Source organism: Engystomops pustulosus, chromosome 1 (genome assembly GCF_040894005.1).
Source record: "Engystomops pustulosus chromosome 1, aEngPut4.maternal, whole genome shotgun sequence".
NCBI classification, from domain to species: Eukaryota; Metazoa; Chordata; class Amphibia; order Anura; family Leptodactylidae; genus Engystomops; species Engystomops pustulosus.
This window is the reverse complement of record NC_092411.1, coordinates 27,164,170-27,181,426: the sequence shown is the minus strand read 5'-3', so window position 1 is coordinate 27,181,426 and position 17,257 is coordinate 27,164,170. Positions and strand designations below refer to the sequence as shown.

At 40.7% G+C, this 17,257-nt stretch overlaps 1 protein-coding gene across 1 annotated transcript in view; it reads right to left on the bottom strand.

Moving 5' to 3' along the window:
- Positions 1-4,711: 4,711 nt before the first annotated feature.
- EMB (embigin) overlaps positions 4,712-17,257 on the bottom strand; it is a 28,609-nt gene continuing 16,063 nt past the window's right edge. Inside the window, exons 4-9 of the mRNA XM_072136359.1 lie at positions 14,505-14,593; positions 12,409-12,536; positions 9,383-9,665; positions 7,638-7,671; positions 7,487-7,552; positions 4,712-5,067 (exon numbers count right to left, since the gene is read on the bottom strand). Coding sequence (XP_071992460.1) covers positions 7,495-7,552; positions 7,638-7,671; positions 9,383-9,665; positions 12,409-12,536; positions 14,505-14,593 — 592 coding nt within the window. The 3' untranslated portion in view covers positions 4,712-5,067; positions 7,487-7,494. The remainder of the gene's footprint in view (positions 5,068-7,486; positions 7,553-7,637; positions 7,672-9,382; positions 9,666-12,408; positions 12,537-14,504; positions 14,594-17,257) is intronic.

Sequence of the window (17,257 nt, the reverse complement as noted above, 5' to 3'; positions counted from 1 at the left end):
AGCCTCAGTACACAGTCATACATGGAGCTACAGCCTCAGTACACAGCCATACATGGAGATACAGCCAAAGTACACAGCCATACCTGGAGCTACAGCCTCAGTACACAGCCATACATGGAGCTACAGCCGCAGTACACAGCCATACCTGGAGCTACAGCCTCAGTACACAGCCATACATGGAGATACAGCCAAAGTACACTGCCATACATGGAGCTACAGCTGCAGAGCACAGAGGCTGGGCAGCCAGGGGTAGCAGTCCCTCCTACACTGTCTGGGAGATCTGGTCTGGACGGTAGTTGGGGTGGAGGGTTTCAAGCAGTTAGGGAATGTGATTGGTTCATGCATGGTTCATCATTAAATTACTTTTATGAGCAGGACAAGATTAAGAATATAGAGTATATATAGTATATAGAATAGTACTTATGTCCTAACATCTGGGCACAAGTTGGTTTGGATGCTGGCGGGGCCCTAGTCCTGTGAACAGCCCAGGGCCCATGGGACAATTAATCCGCCACTGACTGTAACCACCTGATCTGTTCTGCTGTATTGGACCAATTATTAGTCCCAGGAGTCTAAATAATGCAGGATGGGCGGGATTATGAGTCTGTGGTGTGTGCCCAGGGTGCCCTCCCTATAATCTGACCCTGATTCTTGTTCTGGTAGATCCCGCATGCAGATGCAGTATGTTTGGAACAAGCTGCCCATGTGTAGAGACCTTTAGGCTCCACTTTGGTTGTTTTCATTATTTTAGTCTTTTATTCATTGCGGTACAGGGACGGGTACAGATTAGCTTTCGAATTTTCACTGATTAGTTACTTTAAACATTGTTTCACAGTTTTATACTGCAGACTATTTGCATCTGTAGCAATCTTTTAGAAGCCCAATCAGATTTGTGATAATTCTTATGGTTTCAAAGATACTAATACAAAATGTTGTTTCCTTTTCATTTCTGAAATAAAAGGTTGTACTGGGACTTTTGACTTATAGCCAGATTCATTTATTTTACACATTACTTTTAAGTATTGAACTGTAGTGTGGGCATTTGCATCATTTTAGTCTTTAATTTCATAGTATTAGGAAATGTGTACAGATTGACTGGAGGGTTAGGAAAATATTCATTTTAGGGTTAGTAAGTTGGTAAAGACTAAGGTTAGGATTAGTAAATGTCCAGTTAAGGTTCAAAAATGTGTGCAAATATGGGTCACAAAATCGGTACAGATAAGTCTATTCTATACATTGCCTTTAAATATTAGTTACCCGTTTTCTCATTTCACACATTCTATAAAAAGCCTATGAAATGTGTAATATACATGTAACAATGGCAGTCTGGTTAGCTATAGCAACCCCCCCCCCCCCAAAAAAAAAAAAAAATCTGTTATTTGGTGGAGGTGTCAGGATTCGAGGAGCCTAATGTACATATAATAGGGTGGTCTGTGATGAATCAACTCCTTTAGAAGGGTCAGGTTACAGCTTTCCAGCAGTATCCCATCTCCGGACCCTGTGGAAGCTGTAACCTACAAGCGAAAGTGACCAATTATTAAACAATTCAGCTGCAAAAATAAAAAACAAACAAATTCTTGGTGTTGAAAATGTATTTTAATTTAAGGTTCTTTTACTATAGAGAATAAAGCTTTACTGAACACAGTTCTAAAATTCCTGCAATAATATGACATAAATTACATAGTATAAAGCAAAGCTATGTTTTTTTAGGGGGGCTGACCTACAGAATTTGGTAGAGGCCAGGTGTGTAGATAAGACCATTTACCTGGATGCACAGCCCATATGTCCTTATATTCCTCTGGGGTCCCACAGGTGTAGACCATCAATGTTTGCTTCCTGAAATCCCCTTTATAGGAGTTGACCAGCCCTCTATCCATTTATGATATGTATGACCTATTGAATAAGTCGGGTTTCAACACCTGAACTCGGCACTGTTCTGCATTTTTGGGCAGATTCTGTCCGGTTCTGGGAGAAGGAGGTTGATCTATGTGGGTTAAGGGTGTCCACAATTTGGATATGGATGACCAATGCTTGCAAATGAGTTATCAATACCAGAAAATGGGCAAGACAACCCCTTTGTACAAACTAAATTGTGGGTCCTGCACAGCAAAGTAGAAAGACTGGCCGGACACATTTAAAGTGCGCTCTATAAACCACACGAAAAAGGCAATGGAGCTCATTTACCAAGGGTCCGCGGGACCGTGATTCCGTCGGATTTCCCCGAACATTTCCATTGTGTGCCGAATTGCCCCGGTTTTTTGGTGCACACGATTCGATTGTGGTGCTGGCTTGTACGCAACAGAAATCGGGGGGCTTTGCCATCGGACAACCCAACGGATTCGGACAAACCGCGGAATTTAAAAACGGAAATGTGTCGCAAGACACACACTCACATACACCAGGAAGAAGCAGGTGAACTCCGGCGGACCTCGGCGAAGAAGCGACTCGGGCGCACGGAAGCAGGAACTCGGGCACACGGCCCTAGTGAATCGCGGCAGACCTGAATCCACGCCAGACGATGCACTGCGGGATTGCGACAGGACGGGTGAGTAAATCTGCATTATACACCGTCTGTTTAGACCTCAATATATTTTGGTGTATTAGGTGTTTTATAGGTGATTCCATACAAATTGAGCATCAATTAATGCATCTTCCATTTGGGCAGCCAGGATGTTACATATGGTGAATTTGGTAGTTACACCTTATTGTTCCTTTGGTGTAGTGTAGACATGTACACTTTTTAAGTGCTTTTAACTGTTTTTGGTCTATGACTGTGTATACTATAATGTTTTTTGATTATCAATAAAACATTTTCTACTGTATTGTGGCGTACTCAAGGCACATTGGGGCACATTTACTAAGGGTTTCGCAATTTTTTTCCGATTTGCCCTGAATTGCACAGAGGTTTTTGGTGCATGTGATCAGATTGTGGCACATCGGCGCCGGCTTGCATGCAAGACAAATCGGGGGTGGGGGGGGGGGCGTGGATGTTGGAAAACCCGACTGATTCGGACAAACTGCGGAATTTAAAAACCAAATTTTGTCGCAAGATCAGCACTTACATGCACCGGGAAGAAGTAGGTGAACTCCTGCGGACCTCAGCGGGGAAAGCGACACATGCAGGAAATTGGACGCGCGATCTTAGTGAATCGCGGCAGCTCCAAATCCTCGTCGGACATTCCGGATCGGCGGCGTCAACGGGACGGGTAAGTAAATGTCCATTGTCTTTTTCTTGTGGTTTATACAAGATAACCCCTTTAACATAAAGTACATTCTTACAATAATACAACCACCTTACAGATATATTGTAACAGTCAGATTATTCCCTTATTGCTCTGGAAAGGTCGCAGATCCCTGTGGTGGCTGATAATTACAATGCATAGTCCTACCTTATATATAGAACTGCTATAATTTTTGCATACATTGCTAATATTTCTAAACACAGAGGTGACATGGAAGGGGTAGGTCACTTTATCTCATGCTTTTTGTAATGTTTATGTAAATATAGGGGGCAGAAACTTCATCTTGTAGTTGGTCTGCCAGGACCTTAATCTTATATTGATGAATGTTATCACAAGGTCCTGGTAGGGCAACAGTTAGAGATCTCATGACCCTCCATCTGCGGCCATTTTATGGATATGAATCTCTGGCTGATGAGGTAAAAGGCAGGAGGCTTCACTTTACATATCAAGAAAGCGGAGCAGAACTATTACTAGATGTATATCAGTAAATTGCCTAATATCCTGCCCCCTACACTTATACACATTTAAAAAAAGTTACAAAAAAGTGACTCCTTTGAAATATCTTTTACCATAAATACACTCCAGAACTACACAAAGACCTGGGACCACAATTACTACTATGGTCTGAATGCTGAATTATTCTGATGTAAAATATTGCAGATTTTTGGTGCATAATGTTGCATCTCATTTTTAAAACATATCACCATAATATCTTCAAGATGATATATTTGACACACAGGTTGTGGCTTAATGATAAGAGGGTGAGGCTTAGAATGTGACATTAAAGGGGTATTCCCATGAAGACAAGATTCTTAAATATACTCAGGATAGCAAAATAACACATTCTCTAATTCACACAAAAATACAGCATTTCACATATATAATTCCAATCTGTCTCTATCAGTCCTGGTGTACACAATTTTGGTTGCCCCTGGATACAACCGTAAATCTTCTACTATCAGATTCTTCTCATGAATAGCTTCTTGAGTCTGCACTCTGCAGTGCTCTCTGCCTCCTGCCCCTCCTCCCTGCATGACAGGATCAGCTCAGACACAGGCACTTCCTGCCAGCAAGCAGCGTACAGAGACTTACTCTACAAGTTACAGATAGATAAAGTCTTTATAGGAGAGCTGACGGTATGTTTTATTGATTAGGTGAGATAGCAGAGCTCAATGTGTCATTGTGTTTTATATTTATCTCATGGATCTCATCATTTCTTTCCACTGATCTGTCTCATCCTTCACTTTCTATGTGTCAGATATTAGTAGAATGTTCAGAAGCTAAATGAAAGTCTAGATAACCCCTGTACCCTGATAATCTGAGCACATTGTCAGCACGCGGCATCTCACAGAACTAGAGGAATCATGAAGTGTCTGCTAAGAGAGTCCCCGCTCAAACTCTGGAATATTACACTGACAATTACTGAGTGATTGCTAAAACAGCAATAAAACTGCACACCATTTGTAAAGTAAGGGGTTAAAAATAATATTTAATGTGTATTAAAATTTGAGAACTTTCTCTCATGGGCAAACCCCTTTAAGTGCCACATAGCACCAAAAATTTGGTAGAAAAATTAGGTATCAACATGGCTAATAGTTCCATGAATGATATATGTTCAAGGATTCTGCCAAAAATAAATTAAGAAATTGTGGATTTGTATTTTGCTTATTCGGGTCATGTAAAGATTTTGCAGTTGAAAGTTGACTTCTTGTAAATAGATGCAAGAGGACAGTGAAGAATAATGGGTCATTAAGAATTGATGATCTGGATGGATCATGGTGGGAACCCTGTAACCACGAGGAATTCAAGATATCACCAGACTGAGCTGTGGGAGAGGATGACAAGAAGGATGAGTATTAATACAGATTAGCAAAGACCCAATGCCATAGACACACACAGTACATGATACCAGGGGGTTGCTTGAGGGAGTCAAGAGGGTGGGGTCACACCTTGGCCCAGGAGCCTTATGGTCCCATAAAGCGTCTCTTCCCCCCATGAGCAGATCCCTAGTATAAGCAATACTTTAAAGACTGTACTTTGGGACCCAGCTAATTCCAGTTACACCTCTCTGTCAGTAACGCCCTTCAGACTAATTAACATAATTTTTAAAGTTGATTTTAGAAGGAAGGAGGCCAGCAATAACAAATATAAGAAGCTTACCACAGTCACATTGCCTAATTCTATGAGTAAAGTCCCTGGTTTATCATGATGGATTTTGATGATAGATTTATGATTTTTTATTACATCTTTATGGAATTTATTAGAAATTCCACAAAACAATTATAAAATAGCATTTGTTTCTGCCTTTTACCCAGTTTGGGATATTCCTTTTGAGTTATTGATATTGCTTCCAGATTTTGTGGAACTAGTGGTATCCATTACTTTCAATTATGTTAACATTTTTTACATCTTTTCTATTATTTTTATGATATTTTCTTATATTTCATTTCTTGTATATTTCCTCTTTTTACACTTTGTATTATTATTTTATGAAGGATCTAAAGGATTGATTTCAATGGACTTTTGATGGTTTCTATTACAGGCGGTCCCCTACTTGAGGACACCCAACTTACAGACGACCCCTAGTTACAGACGGACCCCTCTGCAACCTCTGGTTAAGCTCTCTGGATGCTTTACTTTAGTCCCTGGCTGCAATGATCAGCTGTAAGGTGTCTGCAATTAAGTTTTATTGAAAATCGTTGGTCCCATTACAGCAAAAAAAATTCGAAAATCCAACTGTCACTGGGAGAAAAAAACATTCTGGAGCTACAGTTGTAAAATATACAGTTCCGACTTACATACAAATTCAACTTAAGTACAAAGTACAAGAACCTATCTTGTACGTGCCCATATTGACTGTTTGTACCAAGTCCGTGCAGCTGACGTTATTATCGTTTTAGAGAAAATTGTAAAAAAAAGCATTCTAAACGAGACAGGGCCTATAAAACTGGAGAGGCTTAGATACCAATTTCCAAAAACAATTTAAGCAACATTGGTTTAGACCACAATAAATTCTTGCAAAAACTTGGCGACCCTTCAGAGAAATGAGTATTGAGTGATTCGCTCATCTCTAGCATTGTGTACACTCATGGACACATTGGGGCAGATTTACTTACCCGGTCCATTTGCGATCCATCGGCGCGTTCTCTGTGGAGGATTCGGGTCTTCCGGGATTCACTAAGGTAGTTCCTCCGACGTCCACCAGGTGGCGCCCATGCGCCACAATCCGATCACGTGCGCCAAAATCCCGGGGCAATTCAGGGAAAATTGGCGCAAATCGGAAATTTTCGGATAACCTGTCGGAAAAACACGATTCGGGCCCTTAGTAAATGACCCCCATTAGGTCCAGCCGAAGTCACATAGACTAGTACCTTCTGAAAGCCTTCTTAATTAACCCTTAAAACATTTTGGTAATTATTCACTATTAGAGATAAGCAAACCTGAAGGTTCAGCCTCCTGACTTATTTGCGAATTGGCGTCCAAATTGCCAATCCAGCCAATTGACGCCCCTAGAAACTAGCCATGGTTATAATTGATGTTCAAATGTGAAGGCCGACCATCAGGTCCACTCATCTCTATTCAATATCATAGAGGTCTGCATTTTATGCAATTACTGGTTAATAAATACTGACTTTTGACATAAATTGTGTCTGATGTCTCCAAAACGGAAGATAAATATTGATTAAAGAGAGGAATAAAATCTTCCACTAATCAAATGAATAGATCGAACTGCGGATGGAGAAGGAAGGGGCCAATCCATAATTTATGCTGCTGCTAATTATATCTCTGCTGCCTTGGGTTCATCTTATCTCATTTCTCCACTTCTTAAGTCAGTGTTTCTCGCTACTATAATAATTTAAATGCAGAATTGGCCAATTGAAACTTTAAATTCATGACCCCCTTTTCAGAAGTCCTTCTCCTTTTGAGGCCCTACCCCTTTATGACACGAAGCACCGCCCCTTAACGGTTGTTTGAGCATCGGGTGTCTATTCGATGATGTAACATTCTATATAGAAAGTATACGGAGCTCTGCATTCTAGAAGAGTTCTAAAGATTCGAATCTTCTGGGAGTCCGGGAGATGCAACGTTTTTGGATTTTACAGCAGACTTGGCAAGTTTTTGTAAATTAAACTATAGATTTTTTTACCCATCAAAGCAAACCTGTCCAAATCTCAGATGTAGGAATGCTCGCCTGTATGGTGTGCCTGCAGTAGAAGGCAATAAATATCTCCCCTTTAAATCACCTTTAATGTTACACCTTCCTCTGCCTTGCAGTGCTTGCTTCGCCAATATTGCTATCCTCAGATTTTCTGTAGGGGAAAGCAAAGTGAGAATGAGTCCGAGTCATATAGGAGGAGCCTAATGTGTAAGGAAATAGTGAAAATAAATTCTTACAGTTGTGCCATCGGCTCATAGTCTTTTTTAACATCTGTAGGAGACAAAGGGAAAAAAAAGTAAATATAAATTATGCAAAATAAAGTAAACTGATCATTGGGTCAAATCGGTTTAGGGTGTGTCCTTCCTCAGTCGTTGTCCAATCAATGCTGACAGTATCAGACCGTGTAGGGACACAACCCCTTGGCAAGAAGAATGGTATTGCCCGTTATTGCCATCATTATATTCATAAGTTTCTATGAGAATCAAAATATGAACAACACAAGAAAGGGATGTGTGAAAAGATGCCCCGAAATGTTTACATCATGCGGAATGCAAGTATTTACTTAAATGGAACCTGTGACCAGATTTTACCCCTTTGAACTACGAGAATTCCCTCTTTTATGTGAAATATCACCCATTTACCTATAGAAAAAACTCATCCAAAGTCATGTGAAAATGAGTGGAAAAGGTTCATTTGTTGCCTGAGATGAGTCATGTGTGGAGGCTAGAAGGGGGAGTCAATTCAGATACTCCTATCTTCGTTCTGTAGTGCCTAAAAACATGATACTAGTGACATAGCTAAGAATAGAATCCCACCTTTCAGATCGCATCAGGCTTGAGGTTTCGTGAGCTACAGAACTGGATAGGCAGACAGTTTAAAAACGCAAGTATGATTTTATTCTTGCCTTTATTTCCCATTCTCTGGATCAAAGGACCAAGTGCTTGTGATTTTAAACATGAGATCCTCATCTTTAATATTACTATAAAAGCACGTTTCCAGTTCCTATAGAACTGAAGATGGGGTCCAGCTTCTAAATTTGGCTTGTGTCTGGCAAATATGACTTTTCTCTGCACATTTTCATGTGAGTTTGGAGGTGATTATTTATGGGCAAAGATAGGTGAGATGTCACATTAAAGGAAACCTACCATTCCATATGATGCATTATGACGCAAACATACCTTGAGAATGCTGTAGCTACACTGATGCAGGATGATATCTTGGTTAATCCCTGAGCAGAGTGGTTTTGCTGATAAAACAGATATAACATTATGATAATGAAGATCTGCCCCTTGCTTCCACAGTTCTTGTAGCAGGAGAGATTTTCTCTGCAGGAGATGATGATGCAATCACTTTTCTTCCTGACAGGCAGAATAATCAATTGCTGCACCATCCCCCAACTGCTGTGTATGAGTGATCCAGCTCAGGTTGATTAGTCATGTCTTGACTAGCCTCCATTTGTAATTTCAAACTCCTGTCTAATGTGTTTATCTTTGCAGCCTTGCTGATCCAGCTTTCCCAAGGTCCTGAATGTTATAATTGTTTTTTCAGCAAAACCACTCAGCTCAGGGATTAACCAAGATATGATCCTGCATCAGTGTAGCTACAGCATTCTCAAGGTATGTTTGCTTCATAATCTATCAAATCACATGGTAGGTTTCCTTTAAAGAGGAAACTATAGAAAGTACATTTTATACCCTGGAAGTGCTTGTAGTTCCCTCTAAGCTCACCTATTAGGAAAGGATATTAATTGGATACATGGAAATTCCAGAAAGTTCTTAATGATGTTCTATTAGTTAGGACCAGAATTTCTTTTTTTTTTGCTTTCTAAGATTTCGACAGACATAATTATTGCAATGCCTTGGATGTTTTGTAGAACCAGTTAAATGTTTTTACAATTTTTTTTCAGAGGTCAAAATTTGGAGAATTTTTAATGTATACAATATTTGTGCATGAAAGAATTCATAAAATCGCGATTTCTTACCTTCTTGACCCTGTTTCTTCTTGCTTATAACCTCATAGACCAGTATAACGGCCACTAAGATGGCAACTTCAGCAGCGATCACAAGGAAGACCTTCAGGGGAACCATGTAACTGAGAACCTTAATATGGACTTGTGCTTCAGTTTCTACATTTTTAAAAGTAGCTTTGCACACGTAGCCCCCGTTGTCACCTTCAGACAGATTTGTGATTTGTAACTTCGTTTCATTGAGTTTATTGCTAAGTTCTTCATATTTTTGGGAATCCAAAGAGATATTTAATTCTACCTAGAGTAGAATAGAAAAGTCATTAGAAGCTTCAAAAAAGCACATGAAACGTCTACCAAAAGTTGGGGTTGAGGAGTTTGGGCTAAAATAAAAAGCTCAGTAAGCTCTAGAAATAGATTAAAATCAAAAAATCTGAAAATCTAATCTCAATTTTATAATGTCTGTCAATTCTTCCCCCTTTTATCTATATGCCCCCAATTTATCTATGTTGCATCTTCTTATATATCTATTCCTCCATCCATTCATTATACCCAGACTTATCTTTTTATTCCATAGTTTTCTCTACCACCCCCCCTCTCATCTCACTGTTTTGCCCCCTACTTATAATTCTACGTCCATCATCTGTTAACGTTGCCCCCTATCTCGGTAAACAAAATCGGTCAAGTTCTAGGGGGGTGAGTTGAGGGGTGAGGTTCCAGCTCCAATGTTGGCTCTTTCCCCTTTTGCCATTAGCTGGGGCCAGGTCTTACATCATTTTTGGAATTGTTAGTAAAATATTAAGCGTGGTCCTCTGAATGGGCAAAATTATGAATTTTAATTGATCATTAGCCCGGCCCAACCGATAGCTATTAGTAAAGATATGATACAGGGTCATACTAGTCCACTAGAGCAGTGATTTTCAACAAGTGTGCCGTGGCACACTAGTGTGCCGCAACACATGGTCGGGTGTGCTGCGGGGAAAGTTCCCCAAACTATCACTGTCACTGAGGCCGCCGCATCATCCTGAGAGCGGAGAGAATCTTGCATTTGCCCACCGCCAAGGTAATGCCCACCAATAATGCTGACTATATGAGCTTTTGCCTAAGTATATAAATTGTTGGCAGAATACTCAGCATATGAGCTGGTACTTATATAACAATGAGAAATGTAAAATGAGAAATACTATAGTCATGAGGCTGGAGTACTACAAGTACCAGCTCATATGCTGAGTATACGAGCTGGCACTTGTACTCTGGCCTCGTGGCCACAGTACTTCTCATTGTACCATATACTAAAAACAGGGAGAAACTGAGAACTGTTGGGGAAGAGCTTTGTGTGTGTCTTTCCACCATTCCTGCCAGGATATCCCTTTTGTTTTTATTGAAACAGGCCCAGGTTTCACACTGAGTGAGTAAAATAAATTTAGAATCTATATTATTAACAATATGTATAATATGACTGTTTTAGTGTCATTTTGTGCTATTTTGGTTGGTGGTGTGCCCCAGGATTTTCTAAGTATAAAAAGTGTGCCGCGGCTCAAAAAAGTTTGAAAATCACTGCAATAGAGCATTAGAAGTCTTCTACAGAAGACAATCTCATCTGAAGTTGCTAACATCGGTTTCTTATGGACTGTAGAGTTCGAGGCTGTACCTCTCTTCTGTTGGGGCCAATCAAATGTAGATTACTCAAAATCTGTTTTACTTTTATAAACCTGGTATATACAATGGTCTGTGATGTGGAGAGGTACATACTACATTTTATGTGTTTACCAAAAAGCCTTTGATGCAACAGGACCTACTTACAGGAGAGATTCTATTAGTTCTTTGACCATAGAAAAAAGTTTAAAATACATTCTTCAACTTTGAAGTGAAAAAAACAGCCACCCAGATTGATGTTTTTAGATTAGTGTTAGGTAGGAGGAACAAGATGCTGTCTAATACTGATTTAGGTCAGGAAACAAACAATACAAATCTTTACTGGCAAAAAATAAGATCATCCCACAATCGCACAGGAAATGTGATAAATGGCCGACTGTTGGAAACCACCATGGATCACAAGAATAGAAGCCGTGTATATCTCATGTGATGGTTTCAAAGGATGTGTTAATATACTACCAACTCCAGACAATGGGGCAGATTTACTTACCCGGTCCATTCGCGATCCAGCGGCGCGTTCTCTGCGGTGGATTCGGGTCCGGCCGGGATTCACTAAGGCAGTTCCTCCGACATCCACCAGGTGTCGCTGCTGCGCTGAAGAGCATCGGAATGCACTGTAGTTCACCAAGCCATCGTGGGTGAAGGTAAGCGCGTGTCGAGCGTCACTTTTTTTTTTTTAAATGCGGCTGCTTTTCCGAATCCGTCGTGTTTTTTTTTTACGGCCACGCCCCCCCCCCCCCGATTTCCGTCGCGTGCATGCCGGCGTGATGCGCCACAATCCAATCGCGTGCGCCGAAATCCCGGGGCAATACAGGGAAAAAACGGCACAAAACTGAAAAATTCAGTTAACCGGTCGCTAAAACGCTAATCGGGCCTTTAGTAAATGACCCCCATTATGTTTAGAAATATACTGTATATACAGTGTTGGACTGGGATGTCTAGGGCCCACCTTTAAATTTAGTTTTGCGGCCCACTATTGGACAGCTACATTCAATTATTCCCTGTAACTGATTCATAAATTCTTAGAACATAACCAACACAAATTATTTTTTAGAAGCCAGGTAGCAAGCCCTTGTATTGGACTCTGGAAGCAGACTCAGTAATCGGCGGACCGTGTCTTGCCTTAAAAGGTAGGATGCAGGGCCCACCTAGCTGAAGGGCCCAGGTGTGGTTTCCCTTATGGGCTAATTCAAGCCTTTATGTAAAAACCCCCAACAATGATTTATGGTTGTCTGAACACATTACATATTAAATATCAGTAGAGATTTGTTTCTAAATTGTCCCTTTTGTTTTGGGGTTAGATAATTCTACAATTAAAACGTGGGGCAACTTAAAATGAGCGAACCAAACATAATACAAAAGGTGAAATGCAATACATCTCCATTTACCTGCTCGTTGTCAATGATTTTGTACCATGTCCATTTTTGGGGTATGTAAGTTGAGGTATCGCACTTAACAACTATGAAATCTCCATAATAGCTGACCAACGCCTTGCTCCCACCATGAATCGGAGGCGCTAAAACAAACAAAAAAACATGAATTTCAATCTGCAGGAGTTATACAAGTCCCAGATGTGACAAGGTGGATGCCCTGGATTTCTTATCTGGATAATGCAATGCGTCTTATAGAAAGCTTGTCCACTCTTAAAGGGGTTGTCCCAGAGTTCTGGAAAAAAAACTAAAGTTGGCCATGAGAGGGCTGCTTACAAAAATTAATGTCCTACTTACCTTCCGATGCCCTCCGGTATCTTGTCACTCCGGTTCGGGTGCCATGTAAACGAACATGGCCGCCATAGCAGAGCTGGATTCAGGTTGTCGGGTCCGGCCAGAAGCTGAGTCCAGCGTTTGTTTACATGGCGCCCGGACCGGAGCGACAGCAGCGCTGGATACCGGAGGGCACCGGTAGGCAAGTAGGACTTTATTTTTTTAAGCAGCCCGCTCCCGGCTACCTTTAGTTTTTTTCCAGAACTCGGACAACCCCTTTAAAGGAGTTCTCCATAACTAACAATTAATGGTCTATACTTAGGATAGTCCATTAAGGAAATCTACCTTCAACATTAAGCATGATAAACCAAGGACACACTGAGAGATGCATCGGTGATGCTTCAGCACAGAGAAGGAAGGAGACATATATAACAAATATAGGAAGATTACCAAAGTGTCTGGATCTATGATTAAGTGTCCCTGGTTTATCATGGATTTTGATAGTAGATTTCCTTCAAAGGTTTTTTCCAGGAATCTAGGAGTAAATATATATTAGGAGCAGGAAGCAGGAAGAGTAGGGGTCAGCTGTTTCTGGTGACATCACTGAGGCCACTTATTGGCTGCAGTGGGTCCAATGACCCCCAACACTTCGAACTTACTGTGGACCACTTTGTCCAACCCTGTAGGGAAAACTCTGGGTCTGAAACAGGGGCCCCACACTGATCAGCTAATATTAGAATAGGATAAGGAGTTGGAATTAGAGGCTCCATTGACTCTGTAGATTCATTGCTTAATCTCCACGCAGCCCCCACCCCCTCCGTAATGGATTAAATTTTGTGGCATGCCATTACAAGTTTTAGCTATTTCAGAGCAAGGGCTACAGATTCTTCTCTACCACTCTCCTCTAGATGTCTATTATTGGGGCCCTCCAAAACATAGCTTTTCATAGGAACCCAGAAAATCCAAATCCACCTCTATTTGTGCCGCACTATTGTATATTAGGTAACATTTACATATCCTGAGCCATCAAAACAACCTCAACCCCTGAGAGAACTTGTGACAATTCTAAACTTTTGTAAAATGTCAACAAGTAATAAATTAAACTAAACTCTGTGCCCCCCCCAAGCCTCTTCCACTAAATTAGATAAATTGGTCTAGAAAGATGTAAATCAATTGTATATTGATCAAAACAGACCAGAAGTCAGACAAAAGCATCTATCAATGTGCCTCAGAGAAATCAAAGTATTAGGTTCAGAATTCTCCTCCTGTAACAAATATCTACATAACATGTGCTTAAATAACAAAAATGTGTTAAAAAGTTTCAAAAGCCTGTGATAATGAACGTGCCCCATTGTAGGTCAATAGTATACAGGCAGTCCCCGGGTTACTTACAAAATAGGTTCCATAGGTTTGTTCTTAAGTCGAATTTGTATGTAAGTCGAAACTGTATATTCTATAATTGTAGATCCAGACAAAAAAATGTTTTGCCCCAGTGACAATTGGAGTTTAAAATTTTTTTGCTGTAATTGGACCAAGGAATATCAATAAAGCTTCATTACAGACACCTTACAGCTGATCATTGCAATCTGGGACTATAGTAACATCCAGAGAGTTACACCAGAGGTCACAGTAAACAGAGGGGTCTGTCTGTAACTAGGGGTCGTCCGTAAGTTGGGTGTCCTTAAGTAGAGGGCCGCCTGTACACAACTGTGCCTCACTACAAATTCTGGGAGCTAGGTTGTCAACAAAAAGTGGCAAGAAATCCAAGAGTTCGTCCTTACCTTGTACATGAAACGTTCCATTTACTTCTGCGCCAGAACGGAACACACACGCATAGTCTCCGGTCTTGTTTGTGTCTGTTACTACAAATCTGTGGAATGAAATATCAACGTGAAGGTTCACCTAATATTGTAGACAGCGGCAGCTATGAGGTGCTAGCCGAGTCTTTACGGTATATTTCACATTACACACAAACTATAGCGCCAACCTATCCTACACTGCTGCCATCGGAGTGTCCAAGGGGTGCGGAGTAATTGGTGGTAGATACAATCCGGGGTATGTGCCATGTTTTATAATGGTTTCTAATGTTTTTACACCTTGACTCTATATTTTATATTATGGAATTAAGAAGGGATGTCCCATTATTGGATGGAGTGTAACACCCATTGGATGGAGTGATTGGTATGAGAGCGCCCTAGAACATGTCTACAAGTGTGCAAACAACATTTTAGCTGTACGACAAACAAGAAGCATTTCAAAACAACATGTAAACCTACACCACCAGGTCCCGAGCTCACCCAGAGATTCCATTTGGTAAACCACAAAAGGATTGGGAGAACCATTATCACCATAATTGGTGAGTGACTTTGTCATTACCAGAAACTTACTTTGGTCCTTGCCTCCAGTCGGGATGGCAAAGCTGGAACTCTTGCACTAAGAGAATGAATAACTTGGGACTATGTAATGAAAGTGAAGAGCGCCTGTATTGTATGGAAGATTGTAACCAACAAGCACTGAAGTGTGTTGTACAATGCCTATCTGTGTCTCCTGTACAGGGGCATTCCAATTCATTCCTAACAGTTTCTGGGAGGCCCTACAACTAGAGATGATTGTATCCGAACATGAATTTGTGTGCCGCGTGACCCGTAAATATTGCTGGATTGGCGGCCATGCAGTCAATCTGGCAAACTGACATCCCTAGCAACAAGCTAGCTGCAGGGACACCCCTGGGCAGTCATGGCCATAGCTCCTAGGTAGGTTCATCAATTCGTTTGGTTGGCTGCACGGCCGCTAATCCTCCAATATGTCCCGGGTTGAGTGGGACACACCTGGACCTGACCTTGAAGTACAGATCTGCTCATCTCTACGTAGAACAACAAGGTGTGTCTCAGATTTTATCTTGAGATCTGGTAAGGACCATAATTTCTTATGGTTTTTTTTTTAATTTGTGCACCATTTTTCACTCGATCCCACATGTTATATCTTTTTGATTTTGCTTTATACAAAGCTATACGGGGGCTTGTTTTCTGCAGGACAAATTGTTCTTTCTATGGTGGTGGAGTTGATTTTTTGATGGGTTTTGTTTTTGCTGCTCTCACGTGAGGTCCAGATAACACACGCCCTTTATTCTTTGCCTCAGCATCATTATTGAAATACCAAGTTTATATAGTTTAATTTTGTCTTAATGCCTTAAAACAAAGTTGTCATATTCTGACACCGGTTACTTTTTCATACTTTGGTGAATGGAACTGAACAATACATCATTTTTTGTGGAGTGAGATGATGTTTTCATTGAGAGTTTATATGTTCTCTCCTTATTTGTGTGGGTTTTCTCCGGGTCCTCCGGTTTCCTCCCACACTCCAAAACATACTGTTAGGCTGTTTAGATTGTGAGCCCCATGGGGATAGGGCCCAATTTGACATGCTTTGTACAGCGCTGCATAATCTGTGTGTGCTATACAAATAAAGAATTATTAAAGAATTATTATTGATACCAATTGGACAACTGTATGACCTTCTGAGCCTTTTTTACAAAAAATTTTCAGGGAGGCAAAATGTAAAATAAAGTGTCAATTTCATTACTTTAACATTTTTGCAGTTACTGTATTCTTGCCATCTAGCATGACTAAGACCTTTTGAGTCATAACGTGTGGGTCTGTCCATTCCTCCTGCAGTTATCTGCTGTTTTAATCATCGATAAAAAATGTATTTTTTATGTAGCACTGTGATGCTGCCTTAATGTGCTGATAGTTTGGTTATTTTACATTGCATTGGATAATAATTTATACATTTTGATAAGATTTTTAGGTGCCCAACATGTTTATTATTTTATTTGTTTATTTGTATGTGTTCTAGGGAATGGAGGGAATTAGAATTTTATATTTTTTTTACTTTTAATTTTTACTATGTCTGATCACATATCACAAGTCTTACCACTTATACAATGCACTGCAATACAACTGTATACAAAAATAACTGTATTGTAGTATACTGTGTGTATTCTGTTTCTTCATTACAGTCTGGCTCCTGCAGACTGTAATAAAGAATGCCAAATGACAGTTATGGGAGGCTCTTACAGGCTCCCAGCTGTCTTGACAACCGATTGGTGTCCTCTGATGATGTCGGAGGTTGGCATTGCGGTGTCTAACAGGTTAACTGCCACGATCAGTGTCAGCACCAAATCTCAAAGTTGGCGGCTGGATTATATAATACAGCTTCATAGTTTATATAATACAGCCCTCTTCATACACCCCCGCATGTGTGGTTGATGACCAGTTGTGAAAGGGTTATACCAATTCAACACAATGGGGCAGATTTACTTACCCGGCCCATTCGCGATCCAGCGGCGCGTTCTCTGCGCTGTATTTGGGTCCGACTGGGATTTATGATGGTAGTTCCTCCACTGCTGCGCTGAAGTCCGCTGGAATGCCTCGAAATACACCGGCCTATCCTGGATGAAGGTGAGTGAAATTTTCGCGACACAATTTTTTTTTAAATGCAGCGGTTTTTCCGAATCCGTCGGGTTTTCGTTCGA